Raw genomic sequence first — 27684 nt, forward strand, 5'->3', positions numbered from 1 at the left:
AAAAAAGGAGGGTTTAGCCAGGTTAGTCTCTTGCAGCCCAAAAAAGAAGAAGAAAAAGCGGGATTCTTGTGGTGACCAACCAAGGTTTTTATTCAAGCCTGTGCTTTTGTGAGAGAGAACCGGCGTGGGTAGGTTCCGGTGTGTGTGTGGGGGGGGGGGTCCCTCACCAGGCAGCCATTTTAAACCAGCGTTAATCACACCCCCCCCCGCCTTCTAGCCCAGAGCGCCAACCCTGTCGCGCAGCCCGCCTTCGCCCAAAGGGGGCGCTCAGCCGTCCCAACGGGAGTGGGCGGGGAGTCGCCGCAGGGGGTTCAGCCCCGGAAGTGAGCGGCTGCCGCTGTGCGCACGCGCGCGTGGGGGGGGGGAAGCGAGGGAGGGGGCATAGAAATGGAGGCGCGGCGCGGCTGGAGCGGCCGGGCTGGGCGTCAGTGGCGGGGAGGCGGCGGCGGAGGAGCAGCGAGCGGCGTCCGGCTCTGACGGGCAGCCGCCCGGGTTCGAAGGGAGCGCGTGGGAGGGCGTCTTGCGTCGCCACCTCGCGCTCCCGCCCGCGCGCCCTTTTTCCTCCTCGAGCCGCGCGCGGTGGCGGCCCGGCGTCATGTGGCGGCCCGGCTTGATGCTGCTGCTGCTGGGCTCCGCTTGTAGGGAGGCGACTGCGGAGGGCGACCCCGAGGGTAAGCTCGCCCAAAGGCCCAGGGTGCTTTGCGGGGCGGCTCTCTTCGGGGAGGGTGCTGCTCCCCAGGCCCACTCGGCCCTGGGTCTTCCCCGCTGGGGACTGGCCGGAGGCGGAGTAGGGTTGCCAGGTCCCTCTTGCCCACCGCCGGGAGGCTTTCGGGGCGGGGTTTAGGGAGGGGAGGGACTTCAACGCCATAGAGTCCGATTGCCAAAGCATCCATTTTCCCCAGGGGAAGTGATCTCTGTCGGCTGGAGATCCGTTGTAATAGGAGGGGATCTCCAGCCAGCGCCTGGAGGTTGCACCAAAAATGCACTGGTGTTAGTTAGACTAGCTGTAGGAACAATAATACCAAGCTCAAAGTTATTCAAATTGAAACTATATATTTCAACCGAAATTCAAAGGAAACTTACCAATATAAACATCATACAAGGATGATGTTCCTTGTAAGATCTTTATATTAGTAAGTTTCCTTTGAATTTCGGTTGGGATATAAGTTTCAATTTGAATAACTTTGAGCTTGGTATTATTCTTCGTACAGTGCCTGGAGGTTGGCAACTCTCAGACTGGGAAGTGCGAAGATCCAGCTTTGTGGCTCTGGTGCTGCTGCAAGCCAGTGCTGTGGGGCTCCTCAAGCTCAGTGGGGCAAACAGTTGAGCATTAGCTTGCTGGTTGCATATTGCCCAAATAGGCAGCGCTGCAAGAGAGGGTAATTGGTAAGCTGACCCATTGGCATTGTTGTTGAAGGGTCTGTGGGCAAAGTGCCTCCCACAGTGCTGGCAGAATTTCTGGGCCTTGGCCCTGCTTTCTTCTGGCCACCCTCAGTCCTCTAGGGCAATGGCCTACTGGGAAACTTCCCTGTACGTTAAATCAGTGGTTGGCAAACTCATTAATCAACACAGCCAAATATCAACAGTACAACGATTGAGATTTCTTTTGAGAGAAAATTTCGTAAACTTAAACTATACAGGTAGGTACACTGATTATTAACTTAATAAACTTTAATTCAAGTTTTAAGTCTTAATTAAACTATAGGTACACTGAATAAAACTTGATATCATACTTAATAATCTTATTTATTGATAAAAATTAAATTGTAAGTAAGGTATCCATAAAATTAGATCATGACAATGACTGACAAACACTTAATGTGAACAATGGCCTTGCATCTCCCCGGCCCCACTGACCTCTCATCGGCCGCCCTGGTGCATCCCGGCCGCCTCGGCCTCCCGCGCTCGCCTCTCGGCCTCCTCCTCCTTGCCACCGCCTGGGCTCTTTCCTTCCTTCCCTCCCCAGCCGGCCTGCCGTCCACCTGCCCGTCCACCCCTCCTCAGAGCCTCGGCCTCCGAGGAGGAGGAAGGCGGAGGGGTGTCCTCCCCCACTCCCCTCTCGCTGGCATTCTCCAGTGGCGGAAGGGAAGGGCAGGCCACGAGGGTGATGTGCTGGAGCTTGCAGGTGAGGAAGGCAGGGGAGGGTGTATGTGTGCTGGATCGGGGCTCACTCCCTCTCCCCGGTGCTAGGGCCAGCACGTTGCAAAGATCCTCTTCCCCCCAGGCGCGGCGGTGGCTCTGGGCTGGTGGAAAGGCGGAGAACTTTAGCGGGACTTCTGCGTGCGCGCAGAGCCCAGCCGGGGCAGGAAGGGACTGCAGGCTCTCCGCCGCCGCAACGTGCAGCCCCGATCCTCCGCCGAAAGAAGCCAGCCCCCCCCCCCCGTGCCCTCCACGCCTGGGGAAGGTGGCTTCTCTCGGGTGGGCGGCCGCGATCCTGCTGCCCAGAGCCACACTCAAGGGGCCAAAGAGCCGCATGCGGCTCTCGAGCCGCAGTTTGCCTATTCCTGCGTTAAATGGCCAGTCTGCCCGTATGACTCACGAGGACCAGGGGCATCTCCCTAAGGCTGTGGCAAGGGGGAGCTCCTGGAAGGGGGCCGGCCTCGTCTTGGGTTTAGCAGGGGGAGGGATGGGTTCTCAAGCTGCCTTGCCCTGTGGGGGTGGTCTAATGCCACTGAGCCAGCAGCTGGTGTTCCAGGGGTGTGGAGAAGCTGCCCAAAGGGCAGCTCTGGGTATTTGGCATCCATGTGGCTGGGTTGGTCCTGGCCTGGGGCTATCCACTGCTGAGCCTGACTCGGGTTTGTGTGCATGTCTGATGCGTGTTTTCTGATGCCCATTTGCTATAGTCCTTCTTGCAGGTTTTCGGGTCCTGGGAGACTTGTGGCGTGATCCTAAGCAGAGTTGTGCCCTTCTAAGCCCTGTGACTTCAATGGCCTGTTAAAAAGTTGTAAAGTGTGGAGTGGCCATGACAGGATTCCAAGAGACTAGATGGCAGTGGAACTTTAGGTTCGGTGGAGATTAAGAGTGTACCTTGCCCTGGGTGAGAAGGCTCTTGATTGCTATGGTGTGGCATCTTGGAAAGCATTCTGGGCAGAGGATGAGGCACATGATCACTGCTTCTGCTTCCCTAAGTTGGGTGTCTTCCAGAGGAAACCCAATGATCCTGGGAGCTGGGCCCTTCAAAGAGCTTGTCATGTGTCTCCCTGTTTGGAGTCTTGTATTCTGGCCACAGCTCTGTGTTCTCGGTTTCCTCTGCTGATGAAGAAGCGAGGCTTTCTCACTCCTGAGATCTTTGTGCTCGTTGCTGTGAGTGTCCTGGAAGGAACAAACACCACGCGCCTCTGGTGACTGGAAGAAGTTCATTAAATGCTCAGACTGGTTCTGGCTGGCTTTTGCGGGAGCGGTCTTGTTAATGAGCATCAGAAGAGCTGTTTAATAACAGAAGGGCAAAGCATGTCTGATGCAAAGAATTTTGTTAATTGAGCATAGAGATAGATTCGAAACACATGGCCGAGAATTCAGCCCATCCTTCATTTAAGTAAGCTTCATGAAAATGTCATGGTCAAAGAAAAAACGGTGCAATGTGCTTACAAATTGAATTGAATATGTCTGGCTGCCCTAGATTAGGAAAGGCAGAAGGTAGGGAGAGCCAGCGTACAACATTAAATCGTGTTTTTTTTTTTAAGAGAAAGAAACTAAATGAGCGTGGAGGTGGTTCTGAGCTGTGGCTGTTTTTATAATGCTGAAGTAGCTCCCTTTAGCAAACTAGCAAATTGAGTCTGCATTCCTTATCGGTAATCCTTCTGTCCAGCGGCCGTATCAGAGGCCTTCAGCCTTTCTAGACCTGGAGCCAATCTCCAATATTGTAGTATGGGGCACACTGAGTCACAAGCACATTACTGGAAGCTGTGTGAAGTTGGTCACTTGACAACGGAGAAAAAGAGCCAGAGCTGGGACTTCACTGATGGAATGGTAGTGCTGCATATAAAGGTAAAGGTCCCCTGTGCAAGCACCGGATCATTCCTGACCCATGGGGTGAGGATTACCTGGAGGGGTGGAAGGTGGGGCAAGTCCTGGGTAGGGGAGAAGACAAGGGATAGTTCTTGCAGGGCAATGATCTCTGAGGCTTCTTCCTGTGCTAAAATCTTTGCTGCTGAATATCTTGCCTCCCTGTGCTGCTGGGGTCTCAGGTGCATGCGCAAGGAGGTACAGCAGGCATGGTGGTACTTTTGTTCTCTATGCATATGCACTAGCAGTGGGTCCTTCCCCCCAAAAGGACAAAATAGTGACTCTTTGGGTGGCCCTGGCCAATGTGTTGTAGATAACTGGGACTGCTAAATGGAGCTGTCTCAGGCCTGTTCTCCTTGGCCAAACAAGGCTTAGCGGAGCTTAACTCAGAGTGATCTTCTGTAATATGAGGAATGGAATTTTCTTTTTGTAGTAAGCTTTTCACAAGCTCTGCCTTTTGCCACCTCTGGGAACGTAAGATACTGACTGCATTCAGAGATCACATACAGACTACAACTAGTTTGTGATAAGAACTCTTGCAATCCTAACCTCATGGGTCTTTTTCTATTTGTGTGAGCTGCCTAGACTGAAAGACCTGAACCAGGAACCTGTTCCCAGTTAGATCTCCAGCTTTGCCTTAGCCTCCTTATGGCAGTACTGTGTTAGGGAGCATCTACATGGCATTGACCCCTACTCACCCTGCTTCTTTGTTTTCCCCTCATTGTTTCTGTTGTTATTCCTTAATCTGGGTTGGTATGGTCTTTTTGGAAAGATCGCAGTCAAAGCATGCTTGGATGCTGTGTGGATGAGGAGTCTGGGGAAGAGGGCACGTTTGCAGGTCTTGCCCATATCAGTGCCACTGTCCCTCCTTCAGCCCCAAGGATGCCATTCTCCACACACACACACACAGGAGGGCTTTTTCAGGCTTTTAAGGGGGAAAAAATCTGGAATTGCTAGAACATTATAGCATTATAATTATATCAGTTATTTCCCAGCATTCTCTTTAAAAGTTCATTTCCAGCTGTTTTGGCTGCACTCCCCCCCCCCCATTTTTAAATGAAAGCTGGGAAGTAGTAGGTTTTACAAGGTCGTTGTGTTATGGCAAGCTACTGCCACAATATAGTAATTCCCAGTGTGTGTGTTTAAATCCTTTTGGTCTCTGTTTGTGGGTGGGAATAGTGGCTGCTGGGGATTGAGGCAACGAAAGTGTACAGAGAACTGCTGTGTGGATGCTCTGTTGCTACTGCAAATGTGCTGCCACTGTGAGCCACTCATGTGCCTTCAGTATGTTTTTTGTAAAGCAGAAAGCTACAACAAATTGGTCTTATTAGTATGAAAGGAGTCAATTTGGGTCAAACTCAATGGTAACTTTTGTTGCTGTGTTAGCTGTAGCAAATATCTTGTCTGTACGAGATGTGATGAGTACAAACTAGAGCCAAGTCAGGCATGCCTCTAACTCCATGAAATGAATGGATCTTAAAAATGTTAAGGGAGCCCCGTGGCACAAAGTGGTAAGCTGCAGGACTGCAGTCAAAAGCTCTGTTCACAACCTGAGTTTGATCCCGACAGAAGTCAGTTTCAGGTAACCAGTTCAAGGTTGACTCAGCCTTCCATCCATCTGAGGATGGTAAAATGAGTATGCAGCTTGCTGGGGATAAAGTGTAGATGACTAGGGAAGACAATGGCAAACCACCTTATAAATGCAGTTTGCCTAATAAACGTCATGATGTGATGTCACCCCGTGGGTCATTAATGACCTGCTGCTTTACCTTTTTTTACCTTAAGAATTTACACCACGTGCCTGAATGTCATTGATTACAATGGAACTGAAGCATGCCTGTCTTGGATATTAGTTGCATTGAGAGAATCTAGGGACCATCTGTACACTATGCAGCCATGGAAGGCCACTAATCTTCCGGATGTCCCATGCACAGAAGCACACTTTGCACCAGATTCCCCTTTGGGTTGGGTAATCATGTGTCACAGGAGAAAAGACTCCTTTGCCAAGTCCTGCAGATCAAGACTTCATCACTGGCCAGCTCTCTTCTGTTTGATGTCTCTTATCTAACTTGTATTTCACAAAGTCCATTTCAGACAACGTACTTGTCATCGCAAAATGGGAAGGGTGAAAGGGCTGGCCTCTGCATGTTCTTCTGCAGTGCTTGAGGGGATGTGCGGATAATCTATTTCTGTGAGATTATGAACTTTGGTGTGATCCACAGAAAATTGCTAGCCAGTGGTGGTAAAAGATTACTTATTCTAGGTCCCCTTTGTCCTTCTGGCCTTACAGTAATAGTACAATATCTTTTACTTGTATGTTGTGGGTTACAGTTGGGATAGTTGCTCTTGACTGTGGTTTTAACCAAAGTTGTTCTATGCTGTACTCTGTAGGCTGGTTTATTGGCTGACTGGCTTGGTAAATGACTGATGTGAAGGCCAAAATACATGAAACTGAACTACATTGTATTGGTCTTCCGGTGGTGAGACCTCTGAATGCTGATTGTTTGAGCTGCCATGATGACGCAAAATGTTGCTTAGAGAGCTATAGTGTTTGTGGTCCCGTTTCTGTGACTAAAGGGAAAGTGGTCCATTTGGCTGCATACGGGATAGAGTTGCTAGGACGTTGGGAGTAGAGGGTCAGAGACCTGAAGGCAGGGGGCCTGAAGGAAGGCTATGGAGTAAGCAGCACAGTGTGACGCAGGAAGCTGAAGGAAGCATAGGTAGGGGACAAGGCCAAAGAGACTAGAAACTGAGGCCATATGGGGATTACTTGGAAGAATGTAGCCAAAGTGCCTTGGAGTTTTTACAACCGTAATTGTCATTCCAATCTAATGATAACCCACAAGTAGTAACAACTACAATGAATAAAGCCTCTCGAATATCCTGGAAGGATAACAGCAAGCAATGACATAGCTCAGTGGGATATTTTGCGTGGGGCAGGTCTTGCAGTCAATTCCCACAGGCCAGGCTGGGAAAAGACCTCTGCCCCGTGCTCAGCAGAGGTGCTGCCCTTCAGACACAGCTGGGGCTGAGCTAGAATCATAGAGTTGGGAGGGACCACCAGGATCATCTAGTCCAACCCCTTGCACAATGCACAAAATTCACAACTACCTCCCCCCCCACACACACCCCCTAGTCTCTGCCCAGGGCCACTAGAAAGGGGTAAAGCCCAGGCAAACTGCCTTCTTTGGCATCCTGCTGTGGCTTGCCTTTTTGGCAAAGGGAATGCCACCTGCTTTCCATGCTGCTCAATTGATCTTCAGAAAAGGGACGGGGGGGGGGGGAGCAGAAATGCATTTAATACCTTCTATTCTTCCTTGGTAATGACTCCACCATCTTCAAGCCCTGAAACATTCCGGGATCTTCCGAAGGCCTTTGTAAATGTCATGGGCTTTCCTTAGGCTTTTGAGTTTGAAGCAGAGAGAAGCAGGTGGCTTTGATTTGTGATTAAGTGCACTGCGAAGAGTAGGAACTCTCCATCTGATGTTCTGCCTCTCTGCTTCCACCTGTGCTTTCGTTTTGTGTCTCTCAAGAAGCAACTTTTGCAAATATGTCCTACATTTTCATTGGGTCTTCTCTTCTGTAGGCCTTAGACAGAGCCATGGCATCCTCCCAAAACATTACTTCTCTTCTTTCCTTCTTTCCTCCTAGACAGTTGTTACTTTCCCACTAAAAGAGGGAAGGGCCAAATAGACTTCTGGGGCCCTGGGTCTTTCCAACTCTAGGAGCCACTACAGTCAAGCCTCTGCCCCTGATCGTTACCAACCTAGATGCGCTCATTACAAAGAGGCTCAGAAAGCTGCTGTTGAATGTGGAAGTCTTTGGATTTAGAATTATAATAATAATAATTTATTGCAGTCATAGACCAGTAAATATCATATTGCATTGCTATGCTACAAATCCAAAATCTAAAACCTTACATTTAAAAAAACTGGTAACGGGACAAATAAAATACAGATAAAATACTATCTGCAGTATAAAACTTGGAGCAGAGTTTCTATACTTATTAAATTTCCTTATCCTTTCCATCCGCCCTTTTCTTGCTCCGGGGTTTTATCACGCCAGCACAAAACAAGGCCACTTGTTTTGAGATCATAGGGTTTTTGTCAATTAATAATTTAACCCAGCCATTTATCCTGCTCTGGACTTTCTGCGAAATTAACTGTTATAGGATGGACAAACTTAACCCTCAGACCACTATAATATGGGCATCGAAAAAAGACATGCTTCATTGTCTCCACCTCTCTCATGGAACATGGGCAGAGCCTCTCTAGATATGGGTTTGTTTTTGTATTTAGAATTAAACTAGCAGACTACCATTCACAGCTGGAGGTCCGTGTTCTGCTTAGCGTGTCGTGCACAGTACTGGTTTGGTTAACCTGAGAGCCCCCAGCCGAGGTCCTGCTCTTGCTGTGCCAGGTGTTGGTACAAAATGGGAAGTATGAAAAGCTGTGGTTGGAAGGACAGGACAATCGGCTGCTGTGGAGATTCTTCAGCGTGTGTGGGCTGTGCAGCGCTTGCGCATCCCAGGATTTCTTGCATTGGCTGTGTGGGCAAGCAAGCGACTGATGCCTCACATGCGAAGCCTGGGGTTGGGTGGCTGGAATGGTGTGTTTGCATCCACGTGGCTGTGATGTCAGTGATTCTGCCTTGTAGTTGTCCTGAGGCAGTTCGCTGAGCTGCAGTAAGCGGGAGTGTGGGTGCCTACTCCCTTAAGGAGAAAGTGCTCTCTGTGATAATGATTCCACAGTGGTAGCTGTGTGGGTGTGCTGCAGCAAAAATAGCCAAATCGCATCTTAAAGCTTTTATCGATTGGAATGGGAATACAATTTTGTTAATCCTTCAGTGTCTCTAGACTCCTCTTTGTTAAAGGCGAAGCTGATTTTAGAACTAATATTACCAATTAATGCAAATACTTTGTAAATATGAGCTTAAGATAACAAATCTTTTTCCATTAAATAAGCTGTCAAATCATAATCCCAAGAAACCCATCTCTCTAATCTACCAATTGTTCTTAACCTTACTTTCAAGGTTGTAAAAACTGATTGAGTGTGGTTGTAATGTTAAGCAAGTGGTCCTTTTTAGGACAAGACGTGTGAAGCTGGAAATGGGCTGAAGGGAGAAATGTTTGCACAGGGGTAATACGGTAAAATCCTGATTAAGCAAGCTGGCCTTTCAGCTGCATACTTGATTATTCAGATATGGATAGGATGGGGGTGGAAGCATCTTCCTTGTGGAGATGGGCTAAGGAAGGTCAGGGATTGTTAGTTTAGAAATAAAGGGGAGAACAAGATTGTGCTTGAAATCATGAATGGAACTTTTCTCACTTGTTCACAGTACCAGAATAAGTCCAGTGAAACTGACTGGCCAACACTGAATTTGTACGTTTTGCTCTAATGCCTTATTAACTTATGGAACTCACTGCCACGAGAATTGGATTCACAGAAGATGGGCTTATAATGACTGTTTAAAAGGTAAATGTCCCCTGTGGAAGCATTGGGTCATTCCTGACCCAATGGGGTGACATCACATCCCGACGTTTCCAAGGCAGACTTTGTTTGTGGGGTGGTTTGCCAGTGCCTTCCCCAGATAATGACTGTTGGCCGTATATAAATATAATTCCAGTGTGAGTGAGACACATGTTTCATTCAGACCTATTTTTGGTCTTGATATTAAACAAGCATACAATGCAATGTTATAAGATTTTCACCATTTGTTAATAAAATTAGTTTTTGCGTCCTTCAGAAATATTTTAGGGATTTATTTATAGAAATGCAAGAAATGCATTATGGGAGTGGTTTTTAAAAGCATTCTTTTAGTGGATCAAATTTCCTCCATGGAGATTTTGGTCATTTATGCATGGTCGCTTGAACCGCCTTTATTCCCCGTTTCAGCCAGGATCAAATTTTTCAGTATGCACGATTCCTTATTCCTTGGAAGTTCAACGCTGTTTCAACGCAAAACGAACCCGGCTTTTCCCATTCCTCTTCTGGCCCAAATTAAACCGTTCATCCTGGCTCATTCTGGAGTCACAGAGCATGCATACTCTGTTCTCGGGTTGAGCTTCCCTGCGCCATCATGCCCCACCCTTGTCCAACCCCCTCTTTAAAGCAGCATGCAGAGGGGAAAACAGAAGATTGGCTTCTCTCACAGCCAGTCACAAAGCAGTGTGTAAAGAGTCGGGGATTCAAATGCTTCCTGCTACCTCGGACCTCTTTCTGAGCAAAAGAAAGGCTTTTTTAAAATGAGGCTTTGATTCCCCCCCCCCCAGTCTTTCAGGTAGTTCCGCTTTTTGTTCTTAAAATGTTTTTTTATGTGGCAGTTGGGTTTGGGGGGAAGGAAGTCTTCTCTCACAGGGAGCACTGCGAAGTAAGCCGATTACAGAACAGCATTTAAAGGGGTGGGACTTGATTTGACCTTGGGAGATTGCTTTTCTGTATTCATGGTTTGATTAGCACACAGTTTCATCCCTGATCATTCAAGCCAATGCATACAGTTTCCCCCAACCCGGGTTACTTTAATGTGTGATGAACCTAGGTCCAAGCAAAAAGATCCAACCCATGCATAAAAGACCTTTGAAACATGCCAGGGTTTGGGCCTTCTGTTAAGTAACTGTGTGCTTTATGGGCATCACCTTGATGCTCTGCTTATGAAGCCAACAAGTTGTCTGGTCACCCTTTGATGGAAACAGGATGCTGGTCTAGACAGGCCCTTTCTAGTACATCAGGGCTCCTCTTATACTATGGGGTCAGGACTTCTGGGTTCCTTAGAGCTGGGTACAGATGACTTTCTCTGGGCTACCAGTACAATTGGTCACACTCCCACTGCAGTTGTACTAGCTCAGTAATTTTGCAGTATTTCAGATATAATAAATGGAATGGTGTGTGTGTGTGTGTAGGGGGAGATACCAATACCAAGAACTTGTTGATTGCTGTAGGAAAGATCAGAAAATGGTTGTCAATCCTTTTTGGAGGCTCCACAGCAGTGGTACTCAGTGGCTCGCAGAGAGCTGCATTCACAAATGGCATCTACCAAAAAAGCCACATTTTACTTCCAAACTTGACATGAAGCCTGCACCTCAAGGAGGCTCACACCTTATCTGGCCTCTGGGGGGTAGCTGTTTCAAGGTGGAAACCAACTGACAACCATAGGCCCCATTGGGTAATGGCCTTGTCCACTTTCCTGAAACATGGGGCAGGTGTCGTATTGTGGAGCGGAACTCATAAGAGCCACAGGTAGCATGTCAAAGAGCCACATGTGTCACCTAAGCCACTGAGTATCACTGATTTACAGAGTGCCTGAAGGCCTCCATTCTTCCTCCCAAGGTGTGCGATGGATTCTGTGATAGTGCTGCCCATTGAGGCAGTGGCACGACCTGTGGCACTTTTGTGGCTGCTCATGCACTGGCTTTGTGACATGCTGTTTTCCTGAATCCTATTCTTCTGTTCTGTGGCGAGATGGTTACAGTTGCTTTGCCAGTACAAGCTAGGCCATGTGGCTGAATGAGGGAGAGAGAACAGAATCAGAAGATTTGTTCATGTAGTGAATTTGCATGCCACCTCTCCAGAGTCCTGCTTGGGACAGCGGACAGCAAAACACAATGAACCACCATCCTCCACAAGAAGACTATCCTAAACTAGCAGTTCTAACACCATCATAAAAGCCACAGTAGAATAGACAAACATCAGTTGCAGCATGTAGAAGAATAAGCCGTGAAGAACTTTTAACAGGTGGGATGAAACTTCAGTTAAAAGGCCTGGGTAAATGGGAATGTGCCAGCCTGGTGTGTAAAAGACAACAGGATAGGCACCAGCTGAGCCTCCAGCGAGGAGGGCATTTCACAGGTGGGCTGCCACCTCTGAGAAAGCCCTTTCTCTAGTTGTTACCAGCTTCAGCTCTTCACGCAGGCAGGGACACAGAGTTAGGCTTGAGATTAGGATTTTAAGAGGGGAAAGATTCACCAGACCAACGTTGATCCAGGTTAGCGTTTCAGGACAGATGATGGCATCTTGTGGTTCAGACTTCAGCAAGGCTGAGGAGCAAAGTGGTCTTTACTCCAAACAAAATTGCAACCAGGTGAGCTCATGAGTCTTGATTAAGAAAGGTAGGCTCTTACTTACAGAATGCCCATGGCATCCCAAACCTGGGTCAGTCGTAACGAAGGTTACTTCCACATAGGGACAATCTCTGCTGTGTTCTCATTGCAGGGTATCTCTTCACACCTATCATTCCCCCTCAGCCACCAGCAGGTTTCTAACCAGCTGCTTCTTGAATCAATAGTAGGTTTATCTCTATAGTGTTATGACACTATAGACATGTACCTACTACTGATGATTTATTTATTCATTATATTACAAACTGATGGTTTTTTTAAAGCTACCAAAAACTCTTGGATAATGGTGAGTGTGAGTAGGTTGAGAGGTGGGGAATGGGTACCAGATCTGGCAAAAATGCTGTGTGGAAGCAACGAAACTCCCCCCCCCCCCCAAAGGTAGCCGGTCTCATTTGTTTTTTCACCCACTGGAAATGACTTCTGTGTAATTTTTCTCTCTCCCTTTTAAACATAGATTTTCTCCCCATCGAGCTTTCCTTGGGAAAATTTAAGACGGTCTTGCTGAACAGAACCGTTCTGGCAGAAGCGGTCTTGAGAAATATTGCCAGCAATGTGACAGTCGTTATCTTTCAGATCCACGCCCATCAGAAGAACGTAATCATTTCCTTTGATAAGGTATTTGAAATACTGTTATCTGATGTGCATTTGGCAACCTCAATGTCCACGGCACTGGACCATACCCTGTTGATAGGCTTTGTAGTTAGTTTCTTATAAAGCAAGCTCTGCTTCTGCAGCGGCTGTCTCCCTGGTATGAATGGTGCAAGTCTTGAGTTTGAGCATGTCTTCCTGATTTCTTTTGCTGGTTGGAAAATAATATATCACACTGCCATGGTACTGAGCAGGTTTGCCAGAGACAGGATATCCCTTCCAGGAATCGCCCCTTCCCCCAAACATCCTCCCATTTCCCCTGCCTTAAGACCCTTAACTGCCACCACTCTGGCTTTAGGACTTTACTAGAGAGGGCACCCTCTCTGCTCCTAGGCAACTCCCTCTTTAGTCGGGGCATGCCCTGATGTATGGCTGAATTTCAAATGGGAAGAACTCCGTGAAGAAGTGGTTGATTAAACAAATATTATATCAAATGAGTAAATAGGAGAAAGGTTACAAAATTGGGGCAGAATCCCCACAAGGCACCTCAAAAGGAAGAAGCTGGCCAGAAATCAACGAACAACAAAGCTGCTCAGCTTCAGGGAGTGAATCCCCTGCTTCTCTGTCCAGGCCCTTTCTAGGAAACTATGGGGAACTACACAGCCTCTTATGATTTTGGGGGACCAGGTTTGGTTAGAACTGTAAACCTTCCCCTCAATTAGAAGCAGTTATTAGGGCAGTGGCCATGTGCACCAATACATTGAAGAGATATGTCCCTCTATAAGCAGTGACTTCTTCTGCTTCTCAGAAACTTTCTGTCAACAACTCTGGAACTGGAGTAGATCAGGGGTTGGTGTCTCTCCTTCGACCTCAGCAGAGTGTGTGTACCTGGTATTTCCGAGCAGTGGATGCTGATCAGGTGCTGAGTTCAGCTGTGGCACTCTCCTATATTGAAAGAGGTACATCTCTCTCATTCTCTTGCACTTAGATCTCAGTGTTCTGTAATGCTGTCCTATCCTTTGGTGTAGAATAGAAATTTAAAGTTCTCTGTTCTTTCCACTGGAGTCAAGGTTTTACTGGGAAATCAAATTGAGATACGGGCATGCTTCATATTTGGAGTCAGACTGAGGGATCTGCATGCTCTCTTCTTCTTTCCCTTCTGTCATGTTCAGCTCAGTAATTAAATGATTCTGCTTTTTTTTGGCAAATCATAGTTCTGTACTCGTAATTCTCCCTTCCTTACAAACAAGGAGAATTTAAATAGTTTGTGGTGGAGGTCTAATGGCAAGCTGTGGTTTGCCACAGAAGCAGATCTCTTTAATGGTTGAGCGGCACATAAGATAGGAAGGGTTTCTGAGCACATGATTTTGCCAGGCTTGTTCCTGAAGCAATAAAGAATGGTTTGTCGTGGCTTGTGACATGTTCCAGTTGGTCTTATTTATCGTTATAGTTTAAAGTCTCCATGGCCTTGCTCCTCCAGCTTGCCTTTCTTGCCTAGATTTCCCATTATTTCCCAACTGATGGCTTTTGTGTCCCTCAACTCTACTGCTGTAAATTGCCCAGAAATCACCTGTGGGCTTAAAGGGTTCTGTATTTTTTGCACCCCTGGCCATCCATGCCTGGAATTCTCTCTCAGAACTATTTGTGTTTGTTCTTTTTGTTACCTCAGGGGCGAGCTCTGGTGCCTGTGTTCCACCATCTCCAGGTCTATATTCAGTAGGCGATGGCTTACAAATCAGGAACCAGTCTCAGGAATTCACCTTTCTTTTTCTTCTCTCTGAAGTGACTTCTCTTTCCCTTTCCGGGATTAACTGATGTCTTTGTTTCTGCCTAGATCCAATCCCTGGTGGCTGTAATCTGGAGTTTGACTTGGAAATTGATCCCAATATTTATTTAGAGTATAATTTAGCTGAGACGCACATTAAATTTGCCCCAGCAAATCTTGGATACCCAAGGTATTTGCAGCTAGCTCTCATTTGCAAACAAGCTTAGAATTGGGGGACATAGTAAATGTGTGTGGGGGTCAACAACTGTGGAAGCCCCCCAGTGAACTCCAGCATCTGTAAAGGCTATTGTGTGATCCCTCCCCACATGGCCAACCCAAGGGGCAAAACAAAGATATAGAGGATTAGCATATCATCTGGCACAGGCAGGGAGGCATTGCGGCGAAAAAGATTGGGAGCTTAGCCCTTAGTGGGGACTAGAGATTTAGAATTTCCAGGATTTGTGCTAGTCTTTAAGATGCCACTGGATTTCTGCAGTATTTCTGAGCCATGGGGGTATTGAAATTTGGGGGAAAATTAAAATATGAAAATTAATGTAAATTTAGGTCTGATATGTATTCTACCTTAAAAACATAAACATGCATAACTTATAACCTAGTATATACAATTGTCCTATATTGTACAATGGTATTATACAAATTTGGTTTTATAAGCAAAACTGAGTTTTTCCCCTATTAGAGAGAGCAGCAACCTGCACTCTGTGCTACCTTAGCACACATATTAAGAGCAGGAAATTTTTTTATTGGAAATCTTAAATTTTGTAGTAAATAAGGTATTTGCATAAAACCAGTCTCATACATTCACAATAGGACTAACAGCAAATTTCGATATCAAATATAACTAAAATTTCAATAGTATATTATCATCTATAATGTTACAAATGAGCTACAAATGGACAGAATTAGCCATGTTTAAGCAATATGAAAATGTTTGTCTACAACTTACACAGAAATGATCATCTTTAAAATTGAAAGCATTTTTCTCATTCCAATGGAAAATACTTCATCATAACTTCTTAACATTTTCTGTTGGAGGGGCAGGGACGACATTTTTGCCTAAATCTTTCAAGGCCTTTGGGCCTCCACTTCCTTAAAACAGAAATTCAGCAGAATTACTTGCTGATGAGGTATTAAAGGATCTGCAGCAGCTGTCCGAGCCATCCAACTTCATTAATGATAGGTCATGACTTTCAAGATGTATTTAATATTCATTTGAGTGGTTTTCCAGTAGTATATGGGAGGAGTGCTGGGGGAGCAACAACCACTGATGCTAAACTGCATCAGAAAACTGAAGCAGTGTGTGAATATGGGGTTACTACTATTTAAATAAATAATCTGCAATCTTCTAGAGGCACAACCCCCCCCACGTGTGATTCTGGGACTGGCTGGGACACGAGGTGGAGATTGTACTACGATGTCTATCAGTATTTCCTACCAGAGAATGATCTGTCCGAAGCTGCATTTGTGAGCCACGTGAGGAAGATGTCTGAGGTTCAAGACATTGAAGCGAATGGCATCAGAGTAAGTAGTGTGGCTTGGCCTTGTATAGAAGGGACTACAGTATCTGCTGTCTAAGATCCTTTTACTTGGAGATGGTGGGGAAGGTGTTGTGTGGTTTGTGTTGTTCTTATAGAATGGACTGCAGCCATAAACTTCATCCTGACAACAGCCCTGTTCACCTTAACTGGGGGCGGGGGAAACATGGATTTTCCGAACTGTGTTCCCATAATCCACTCAATTGCAAATACTAAATTTTAAGACTGGGCAAGTGTAAACCCACAAGGACTTGTGGGGTGAATTTTCTCTCCCTCACTGTTTCCTCTTTCCCTTCCTTGAAAGAAGAAGAAGAGGTGGTTTTTACATGCCAACTTTCTCTACCACTTAAGGCAGAATCAAACCGGCTTACAATCACCTTCCCTTCCCCTCCCCACGACAGACATCCTGTGAGGTAGGTGGGGCTGAGAGAGTGTGACTTACCCAAGGTCACCCAGTTGGATTCACATGTAGGAGTGGAGAAATAAATCCAGTTCACCAGATTAGCCTCTTCCGCTCATGTGGAAGGAGTGGGGAATCAAACCCACTTCTCCAGATCAGAGTCCACTGCTCCAAACCATCGCTCTTAACCACTACACCATGCTGACTCTCTCATAGCTTCTCCTGTTTAGTCATACTGTAAGCGTGATACGACCTTGGGCCTCTTTCCTCAGCATATGCTTCCTTGCAGTGACATGGGAAGAACACAGGATTGTCCCATTTATGCTGCTCTATGTTCCTTGAAGGGCAGGATTCACACCATTTTTTGATGGTACACAACATAATTGTATTGGTTTTCATAAATGGCTGACTTTTCCCAAACTCTCTTTCTTGTGTTGAGATAAAACTTGAGAAAACAAATGCTTGTCTTTCAACTGGAGTGTCAGGAGAGATGGAGGGGATTAGGAGTGGTTGCTGTAACTGACAGGCCCGTTTCTTTTCTGTTTTCCTCTCCAGATGATGACTTTAACTAGTGAAGACAAAACAGACCTGTACTTCTCGTCACTCCCTGGACAAGGAGTGATTTACAATGTCGTCGTGAGGGATCCATTGTGGAACACGTCTGCTGCATATGTACCTGTTCACACATATGCCTGTAACCTGAATGTCGTGGTTGATAACTGCTCCTCTCTTAGTAAGTCAACAGAATGGATATAGGAGAATGCAGCTTCCAAGGGAATAGAGTTACTGCCAGATCCTGTGAGGGAGATGGATGTCTCACCTGGTGCCACCTTGTACCTGTTCTTTATAAACGAGATTCTGACTTACTGGGTTGGGAGTCAAAAGCTAGCTGTTGGAGTACAGAAACTGGCACGGTTGCTGTCCCCCCCTCTCCCCTTTGTCAGACCAGCACACCATGGAGCAATGGTGGAACAAGGGAGAATACATAGGGAGAATACATCTCAACTGTTCATGGCTGTAAGTAGCCACTTAACTTGCCTGTGGTGAGGATTATGTCCAGAAGACTAAGTAGGAAAGCTTCATAAAAATTTATCTGGCCTGACAGCAAAAGCAAATGTGTGGTTTGTGTGGGTCAGCGAACTAGTGAAGATTTTACTATGACAGGAAACTTTGTTATGATCAGCATTCTCATTTGCTGTGTTAATGTGTAGTTGGGCTTGTGCGTAGGAAAGTAAATTTCCTTGGGATGCGTACATCTGTACACCTTCTAGGTCAACTAACAAAGGAGTCAGGTATAGGGGTAAATTTAACTCCCAATCCTTCCTCACCACTGAGGTCATCTTGGGAGCCCTGCTTCAGGTGCTCCTGCCTTCTGAGATAAAAGAGGTGGCAACCTGGGAAAGGGCCTTCTCAGTTGTGGCACCAAAACTCTGGAACTCTCTCCCCAGGGAGATAAGTCTGACCCCTTCTGTTGTCATCGTCCACCAATGGGTGAAGACTTTTGTTTCGTTTGGCTTTCCCTTAATGATCCATCCTTCCTGCCTAATGTTTTAATTATTGTTTTTATGCATTTGTACATTAGCTGTGGTTTCAATGGTTTTTAAGACATGGTTTTTATGGTGGATGTTTAATTTGTTAGCCACCTTGGAGGCCCTTAATGAGGGCAAAAAGGTGGGATATAAATAAAAATAACAATAAATTCAAATTCAGCATGGCTGGGACTGGAGGGATGCTATGTTAGATGCATCATTGTCTGCATTTGGCCAGTATCCTGAGTGCTACTTGAGATCAGCCTAACTTTGTTTCTGGGTGAAAACATTGGTTTGCATCTTCGTTCACAGTCTCTACCTACCTTGGCTGGATTCACAGGATCATCATGAAGGAGGCTGGCTGTTTCATTCTTGTATGTCTATATTGGGAACAGAAACTGGGAGGAAGTCTATGAGTAGAAACAAAAAGGAACTGGCTCTCCATCCTGAATGGAGCAAGGTCTGTTGAAGTAATACAGTCTAGATTTTAAAAGGAAGTTCTCTCTGAAGGCAGCACTGCTAGTGTGGCTTGACTTCCTTCTGTGAAGGAAATAATTGGAATCGTGGGCTTAAAGTGATCATTATGCTAGCCCAGAGGTTTGGAGGTGGCCTCTTGAAAGCTGTCTTCAAATCATTTGATAACTATAGGAGGCTGACTTGGTCTCAACATTGTTCAGAATCGCCAGTCTGGACAAACTTAGTGGTAATTTCTGATTTGCACTCTCACTGCTCACACAGGGCAATCGAAAGGCTTCAGTCACTGTCCTTCAGTCACTGTCCTTCAGTGTTACTACTCTGAAGATGCCTGCCACAGTTGCTGGCGAAACGTCAGGAAAGAAAATTCCAAGACCACGGTTACACAGCCCGAATAACCTACAAGAACCAATGAACTCTGACCGTGAAAGCCTTCGACGAAAGGCTTCAGTCTTTGCAGCAAACTGGTTTGCAGTTCAGCTGTCATGACCGATATTATGGAAGTTGGGGAGGAGGCTGTGTGTGGGCCAAGGGATCCCCAAACTCACTCACTGAGTGGCAGATCATCATTCCCTGTTATGTACAAACAAAGCCCTTTTCTTTTGGAGTTCTCCAATTGTATAACTGTGTTTGGATTGAAAAAACCCCTGTCTTAAAACATCCTCTGGATGTATGTGGTTGCTGGCTGGCCGAAGTTGGCTCTCAGTCGTTCCTTGGAGGAAAACTCTTTCTGGCCGTTGCTTAGTGCCTCCCTGTGAAGAGTCTGAACTCAGTCTATCCTTATTTTCTTCTGCAGGAAGACTCTCCACCAAAATATATTTCACCATTCTTGCCATCCTTAGTCTCTTTGTCTGTTTCTTTGGACACCGTTTCTGGAAAACAGGTATTTAAAAGAGTGAGGTTGTACTTCATAGGGGATGTGTTCCCTCCATAACTGAGCTTGCCTAATTGGAATCCTGTAGGGGAGCTTAGCTTGTGTCTTTGATTATGAAACCTGACAACATTCTGATGGAGACACCCTTTGTCCCTAAAATCAAATATTACTCATGCTTCATTTGTGCAATAGGAAGGGCCTGCTTTTAGTGAGTGTTAGCCGAAGCATCCATGAGATATAATGCTTTGGGCATGCCTATGGTTGGCTGGAAGAAAACTCAAAGCATGGACGTGTGTAGAGACAGACAGTGATTTTTGGTGGTCGGTAATACTGCTGTGTCCCTGCACTGGGAGTAGTTGAATGATCAGTCTCACCAATCCAGTGCAGGGACAGACTAGACTTAGCTTCCACAACAATAGTGGTTGATTGTAAGGAGATGTAGTGAAAGGAGGTTTAGTGAAAGTAGGGAATCAGAGAGTGGGTGCTTCTGCTAATAGAATGAATCTACAGACTCAGCCCTGTGACTTGAGATCCTGTGCTCTGCCCCCATGCCTACGTAACGGACATGAGGACACTCTTAGGATTGCAAAGAAGTGAGGCTTTGTCCAGTTTGTACTTTATTACATATTTAGTGCTTTTTCCCACCCTTCCTTCAGCTCAACTTCTTGGATCTCTTCTCTTTTATCCTTACAACAGCCCTGTGAGGTAGGTTAGGCTGGGGGACTGTGAGGGCCTAGGTCACATACTGAACTTCACAGCAGAGTAGGGATTTGAACATACGTCTTCCTCTTATAAGTACTACACCTCTTTCTGATGCTCTTTCTGATGCACTGTTTTAATAAAGGCTTCTATTTTTTTTCTTAGATCTGTTCTTCATGGGCTTCATCTTCATGGCATTCTTTTTCTTTATCATGATTACCAGAACAGCTAACCTCCATTATGATGGTAAGAGGAGATGCGTGGATGGGTCTTCCTGAAGATACTAGTTTCATGCTTCTGATTTGAAGATGTATCTACTTGGCAATAAGAACTGGTCAGCCTATGGCAGTCTCTTGTGCTGTTGCATCTCCATCTTGGCTTACTGAACAACAGGGATTGAGGAGATCTTTCTGGACAAGCTCATTACCCAAATTCTGGGAGTGTTAGTTGTACAAAGTGGCCATTATTGGTGATGGAAAGTGCCGTCAAGTTGCAGCTGACCTATGGTGACCCCATAGGGTTTTCAAAACAAGAGACTTTCAGAGGTGGCTTGTCATTGCCTGTCTCTGCATAGCAATCCTGGACTTCCTTGGTGGTCTCCCATTCAAGTACTAACTAGGGCTGACCCTGCTTAGCTTCTGAGATTTGACAAGATCGGGCTAGCCTGGGCCAACCAGATCAAGCCAAGATTTAAGGATGCATTAATATAATCACTAGGTCTCCTACTTTACCACAAGCAACCGTTGGTATTTTCACCACGAGAAAATGAAACGTGCACTGAGCCCTGAGCATTGATGACACTGCTTTAAAATTAAAATCGAGGAATTCTGGGCCTTTATGCCCTGACCTGGATGGCCCAGACTAGCCCCATTTCATCACGTTTTGGAAGCTAAGTTGGGTCGACCCTGGTTAGTAGTACGATGGGAGACCACCAAGGTAGTCCAGGGTCGCTCTGCAGAGGCAGGCAATGGCCAACCACCTCTGAACGTCTCTTGCCTTGGAAAACCCTACAGGGTCACCATAAGTCTGTTGAAACTTGATAGTACTTTTCACCATCACAAGGTTTTTGTGGAATTTCAGTAAGAACTGTGCTGCAGTGCCAAAGCTATGCAGAAAAGGTACAGAATGTTAATGGTTTTAAGAATACTAGTGTTGGCTTAAAAGAGCAAGCCCATATGATTGCAGAGGTTTGCTTTCATTGTGTTGACAAGGCCTGCTGCAATCTCATTAGCCACGCACGAGGTTGAGTATGATTGTCGGCGGGTGAGAACAACTTCCTGGCCCTTATTGATGACTAGCAAAAACTGGAATAAATTGTACAAGAAAGTAATCCTTACAGAATATGAACTTTTGCACAATTCTACAGGCTGCAGAACGCAGCCCTTTTAATTCTTATTGTTTTTTTAAATGTTCTGGCCAGAGAGAGTTCATTTTACACTTATGCTCTTAATGTCAGACTCCTGCTCAGCTATTTAAGAAGGACAGTTCCAAGTAAATAAATGCAGAAATGAAGTCTTGGACTTCTTAACCTCTAACACTGCTCTTCTTTTCCCTTACACATTTTAAACCCTCAGGCCCCAAAAGGGAGAGCCGCGTGGCTCTGCATCCACTTGGGGGCTTTGTTTTGGAATACAGAATTTTATCAGCATGGTTTTAAATTTTATCAGCATGGTCTTAAAGGGACAACTTCGGGTACATATGATTCCCTGCTTTCCCTGCTGTGCTCCTAATAGTAATATCTGGCATGTAATGTAGTGTGAAATACTGGACTTTAATCTTAAGGGAGGGGATATTTATGTTGCTGGTATTTGTTGTTACTGTTTTTAAACTGCTCATCTTCCTTTTGCTCCCCCCCCCCCCCATTGCTAGTGAATCTTGGGCTCACAGCACTAGCTGGAGTTGTTGGCGGTCTTCTCTTGGTAGCGTACTGGTGGCGATTTGGCGTTGTGTTCCTCTGCATGTTGGTTGTAGGACTAGTGCTGGGTTTCCTTGTCGCAGCAACCATCTTCTTCACTCCCATGGGTAAGCCACATGGAATCGCTTCCTGTGATCTCTCTCTCATCCCCTAGAAAAACATGAATGTTTCATGAAGCTTAGTATTTAGATTATGCCTTTCCCAGATTCTGACTTTCATTGCCTAAGGCTGCCTTCAGAAGGTATTGACAGACAGTAATGAAACATGGACTTAACAAGTGGGCGCACAGCTTCTTTGTGGCACTCATGGGCTCCCCTCTAGCACGCGGTGCAGAATAGAACCCTTCCAGGTTTGATCGAGCTTCAGTTAAATTCTGCACACTAGAGGAGCGAGGGTAATGCAAATACAATGTCCCCAAACCTGTTTTGATTTGTTGTGATGTTGGAATACAACCTACATTTCAGACTTGAAAGATGCTGCCAGTTCCTCATGAGTAAAACTACTGCTCTTTGTAAGACGGAGGTTTGCAAATGACCCCATGTATAAAATTAGCATTTAAGCAGAACTTTTTATTAAAAAACCCCCAAACTTTCCTTTAAAGCGCAGCTGGACTTCTGTAGAATAACAGGGCTGTGGATGTGGTCTAGAGGAATCCCTTGTAAATCTCTTACAAGGAGTGCTTTTTCATGTTGGCTTTTCACAGACACAATGTTGCCTTTGGCTCATGTTATGAATCTGGTCCTTCCCTAGGCGATTACAAGGTTTTCCAGGATGATGCTGTGTTCTGGGTGACGTTCTGTTGCCTTGCTTTGATGGTTCCGGTTGTTTTTGTTGGCTGTCCACGAGTAGTAAGTAGCATCTTTGTCTCAATGATTTTTTGCCTTACCTATTTGGGGGAGGCGAGAAGATAAGTGAACAACCTTTTATAAGGGCTTTCCCTTAGGATTGCAAAGGGGCAGCGGCATTAGTCTGCCCTTGTAAAATAAAATATGGGCAAAGACATGAGCTGTTACTCGTGGAAGCTCATATTGAAATAAACATTGTTAGTCTTAAAGGTGCCACTTTCAATAATGTGTAGCCGCAAAGAAAAATATTTTGTGACACTTTAATGAATTCAAAACTAACCCGTCATCATCCACAAAATTGGAGCTATTAGAAAGCAAAAGAACATACAAAGCTCTTTTAAGAAACAAACAAACAAAAAAGCGACAATACATGAAAGTTGGTTGGCCCCTATCAGAACTGTGGAGTCTAAAGACTCCTCAGGGTTCTGGAGATTAATCGCTACCTGCTCCAAGTCTGCATTTAATCATATGGCTAACAGTGTAACTGCTGAGTCTTGGGAACACTATTTCTCTTCTCTATATAAAGGTAAAGGTCCCCTGTGCAAGCACCGGGTCATTCCTGACCCATGGGGTGACGTCACATCCTGACATTTTCTAGGCAGACTTTGTTTGCGGGGTGGTTTGCCAGTGCCTTCCCCAGTCATCTTCCCTTTACCCCCAGCAAGCTGGGTTCTCATTTTACCGACTTCGGAAGGATGGAAGGCTGAGTCAACCTTGAGCCGGCTACCTGAAACCGACTTCCGTCGGGATCAAACTCAGGTCATGAGCAGAGCTTTTGACTGCAGTACTGCAGCTTACCACTCTGCGCCACGGGGCTTCTCTATATGTGTGTGTAAAGTGCCGTCAAGTCGCAGCCGACTTATGGCGACCCCTTTTGGGGGTTTTCATGGCAAGAGACTAACAGAGGTGGTTTGCCAGTGCCTTCCTCTGCACAGCAACCCTGGTATTCCTTGGTGGTCTCCCATCCAAATACTAACCAGGGCTGACCCTGCTTAGCTTCTGTGATCTGACGAGATCAGGCTAGCCTGGGCCATCCAGGTCGAACATATTAATACTGAGTTAGAAATTTCATTTGACTTCACTCCACAATGGACCCTGGTAACATCCTATGAAGTCAAACAACTCTTCAGCTAAAGAGTGGTAAAGCCCCGGGTAATGATTTCATCCCTCCTGACTTACTGAAATCGAATGTTGATTGGTGGGCCCCAGTTTTATCTGAGTTGTTTACTTACATTGATCAAACAGCCCAAATTCCTCAGGAATGGGGCATGGCGATCTTAGTCCCTATCTTTAAGAAGGGCTGCAAAATGGACCTATCCAATTACAGACCTATCATCATTTTAAAACATAGTAAACTATATGCCAAACACCTCTGTCTTAAACTATGCAGCTGATTAGACCAAGAAGGCTATCTGGAAGATCAACCATTGATCACTGTTTAATTTTACACCACCCAGTTGGCAAACATGTACGTATCGGCAAGGGCTCGCTATTTGCAGCCTTTGTTGATTTCAAAGCTGATTTTGATACTATTTCTGGAGGTCACTTATGGACCAAACTTGTTAGCTCTGCAGTTGATAAATGCTTGCTGGCTCTGATTATCCAGCTTCATGAGAACACCAGCCTTTGGGTCAGGTTTAGCTGGGAGGGCAGTCTACCTGAATCAATCCCTGCTCAGAAAGGAGTAAGGTAAGATTGCATATTAGCTCCCTTTTTATTTAACATATACACTGACACGCTCATAAAGCAAAATGTAGAAATCCATGTGCCAAAACTTACGTAAAGGTGCCACTGGATAGTTGTTCTTTTTTCCCTTATCTATTCCCTCTCCCCAACCTTGAGATAATCAGGAGGAAGCCTTGCTCCTGGTAACCTCTTGGCTTGGAGCCAAGGCCTTTTCAGTTGCGGCAGCACAATTAAGGATCATAGTGCTCAGGAACGCCTGCCAGCCTTCTCCCTCTCTCCTTCCCGTTTTCATTTCATAGATGGCAAATAATATTTTTGTTCCTCCTCCTGGTGTGTGAATTCTAATTCCTTTGTTACCTTCATCACCCACCCACCCATTGTTCTGTTTTGTATTGGATTTTTATACCATTGAATTGTGCAGTGCTCTGTTTACCTTTTGGTAAAAAAGGAAGGTGTAAGTACTCAGCTTGCTGGGGGTAAAGGGAAGATGACTGGGGAAGGCACTGGCAAACCACCCCATAAACAAAGTCTGCCTAGTAAACGTCGCAATGTGATGTCACCCCATAGGTCTGGAATGACCTGGTGCTTGCACAGGGGACCTTTACCTTTTACCTAAGAAATGGGGACCCCTGCTGTAGACACAAATTTTGAATGGCAGTAACAAAAGATTTTGGTAGCCACATTAAAACTGGACTCAGCTTGGTTGAGGAGTGCATTAAACCTCAGGCACACATCATGAATCGCTTCAAAGATAAATTCGCATTATCTGATTTTTTCTTTACAGCTGAACATCTTGGCATGTGGCATTGTTGGATCTTACACCGTAGTTTTGGCTACTGCTTGCTACTTGTATACTAGCCTTTCTTACATTGGCATAGACCTGCTCCGGCGGATTCTCAATGACGACTTCAAAAGAGCTTACTCCAGTGTGCCCTTTCAGTCTAATGGTGAGCAGGTCTTGAAGTTACTTTGTAGGAAGATCATGCTTGCCTTTCTTTACTTGGTGCTCTTCAATGCTTTGGAAGAAAGAGCTTCTGTACATGATTAGTAGAATTTCATGGCTCAGCTTTCACTAAACTGCCTCTTCAGACTGCCTGTAAAGGTTCACATGTTTTGAATGCTCCCCCCTTACACTAAAAACTCACTGCTCTTAAAAGAACTGGCATTTGAGAGGTATTCGCAGCAGAGAAGAGGATTCTGGCCTGCTACTGTTGGGTCTTCAACATGGTTGTATCATTCAGATTTGCTCTCCTACGTGCACTCTAACGAGAGCTGCATATTGTGACTTGGCTGTAAGTGGATTGTCAACTGTAGCAAATAAGGAAGAGTAGTGTGGTAGTAGTGATGCACAGTAGTAAAGCTCCCCTGGGCAGGGTGTTCCAGGGTAAAACCAGAGTTCAAATGTGCTGCTAGCAGCACTGCAGGGTAGAGATACCAGAGGAAGCCCTGAGTAATTCCCTCTTGCTCAATGCTGCCCTGTTGTGAAGGTTAGGTTACAAAGATCATCCTCTGCCTAAAGACATTGGAGAGCTGCTGCCAGTTGGGAAAATCCCAGGATGACATGCACCAGTGGTCTGACTTGCCATAAGGCAGCTTTATATGGCTATATTGGGTATTTGGAAGAATGCCTGCTGATGGGATGTTGCTTATATTCAGACCCTCCTTAGCTCAGGCTGTTTTCTTGACGGGGGGGGGGGGGCTTTCCTGGGAAGTCTGAGAGTCTCTGAGGAGGAATACGTAGCTTCATGTTCTCCAAGAAACCTTGCCTTAGACATATGGGAGAGGAAGACTTGGCCTTAGGACTGCTGTTGCAAATAAACACCATTCAGAGCTGCCTTGGGAGCATGAGTAAATTTTCTTGCTTCCTTCCTTGACCAAAGCAGAAAGAGAGATGCACATGGTCTCCACTAGGGAAAGATGTTGCCCCTTCTGAGAAGATCTAGAGAATTCATGGGAAGGGAAGCAAAACTTTCATATCCTCTTGCCACTCCCTTGTGACATTTGAATGGCTCTTGGTTGCTGTTGGTGTATGAGAAATACTAGATGTGCAGATAGGTTTCAAGAGAAGTGAGGGCAGCAGGGGACAAGGGGACCTCAGACTCCTCGGGGGAAATGAACGAGCCAAGCAAATGGAGGCCTTGGGGTGGGGGACACTCCACTGAACCGGTTCTTCATCTTGCAGACTTCGTCCTCTTGGCAGTCTGGGCCATGCTGGCCATAGGTGGGATAACTGTGCAGCTACGTCGTGAGAGATGTGAGGCTCCTTTCCCGCCGCATCCTTACCGGCTATGGAGGCGGGAGAGAGAGCGCAGAGTAACCAACATCCTGGATCCGAGTCATCACGTCCCTCCCCTGAGAGAGAGGATCCTTAGCAAGCTCTCCCAGATCAAAGACTTGTTCCACAAAGAGCAGGTGGCAGGGGAAAGGACGCCGCTGCTTATGTAGCCTGGCTGACAGTTGGAAAGAGACTGCGGAGACACGGATGAAGATTTTTCAGGAGGCATCCAGTGGCACTGAAATGCTGGCTTTGCCTAGCTCAGTGAAGACAAGGTGGGCCAGGCAAAGACCATCACTTGTCCAGCCTGAGAAGGCCTGCATTCTGTGCAGTAGCACACAGGCACTTAACTGTGGGCAGCAAGGATCAAGTACACATATGTGTAACATGTAAACTGAGTGTGTGCATGTGGAAGAAGGGCTGGATGGGGAAGGACTTCAGTGGTGAGCAACTTTAAAACCTCAAATCCCCGGGAGATGGTCACCTCAAGCACGTGCTCAGTCAGTGTTTCCCTTTCCTTTGAACACTGTATAGAATGCCATCCTTGAGCATAGCTTGAGTTCTACTAGTGGAAAGGTAACTGAAGACAGATGGCATTGGCACCGTTACAGGTATTCAGTATGGGTACAAAACTTGCATCGTCCCTCCTGGCCGATAACCACTTTGTCGAGAAACTATGCTTTTACTTGTATTCACTTCCTGTGTGTGGAAGATGAGCAGTTCTGATTGTAAAATTCTGGAAGGGGAAAAACTTTAGTTCTCTAGCAGAGTGTTAATTGGGTCTTGCCAGGTGTGGCAGGCTAAGTCGGTAGCTTCAAAGGCTAAGGCTATGTGCTCTGAAATGAAAGTCCTTACTCGGGAAGAATTTTTGGAATATCCAGGAATGAATGGATTTGGCGGCTATTCTTGTGGTATTTTTACAGGAACTGTAAGTTGCTGAAGAGTACTATTCTTTGCCATAAC

At 46.0% G+C, this 27684-nt stretch overlaps 1 protein-coding gene across 1 annotated transcript; it reads left to right on the forward strand.

The window, feature by feature from the left end:
- Window positions 1-595: 595 nt before the first annotated feature.
- On the forward strand, window positions 596-26919 carry TM7SF3 (transmembrane 7 superfamily member 3). The gene is made up of 12 exons (XM_056846466.1): window positions 596-671; window positions 12573-12733; window positions 13515-13665; window positions 14541-14661; window positions 15839-16010; window positions 16980-17157; window positions 19224-19310; window positions 20166-20246; window positions 21870-22022; window positions 22666-22763; window positions 25231-25393; window positions 26629-26919. Exons 1-12 carry the CDS (start codon window positions 596-598, stop codon window positions 26889-26891), a joined length of 1704 nt encoding a protein of 567 aa, XP_056702444.1. The 3' UTR covers window positions 26892-26919.
- The last annotated feature ends 765 nt before the right edge of the window (window positions 26920-27684 follow it).

This window comes from Euleptes europaea, chromosome 3 (genome assembly GCF_029931775.1).
Source record: "Euleptes europaea isolate rEulEur1 chromosome 3, rEulEur1.hap1, whole genome shotgun sequence".
NCBI classification, from domain to species: Eukaryota; Metazoa; Chordata; class Lepidosauria; order Squamata; family Sphaerodactylidae; genus Euleptes; species Euleptes europaea.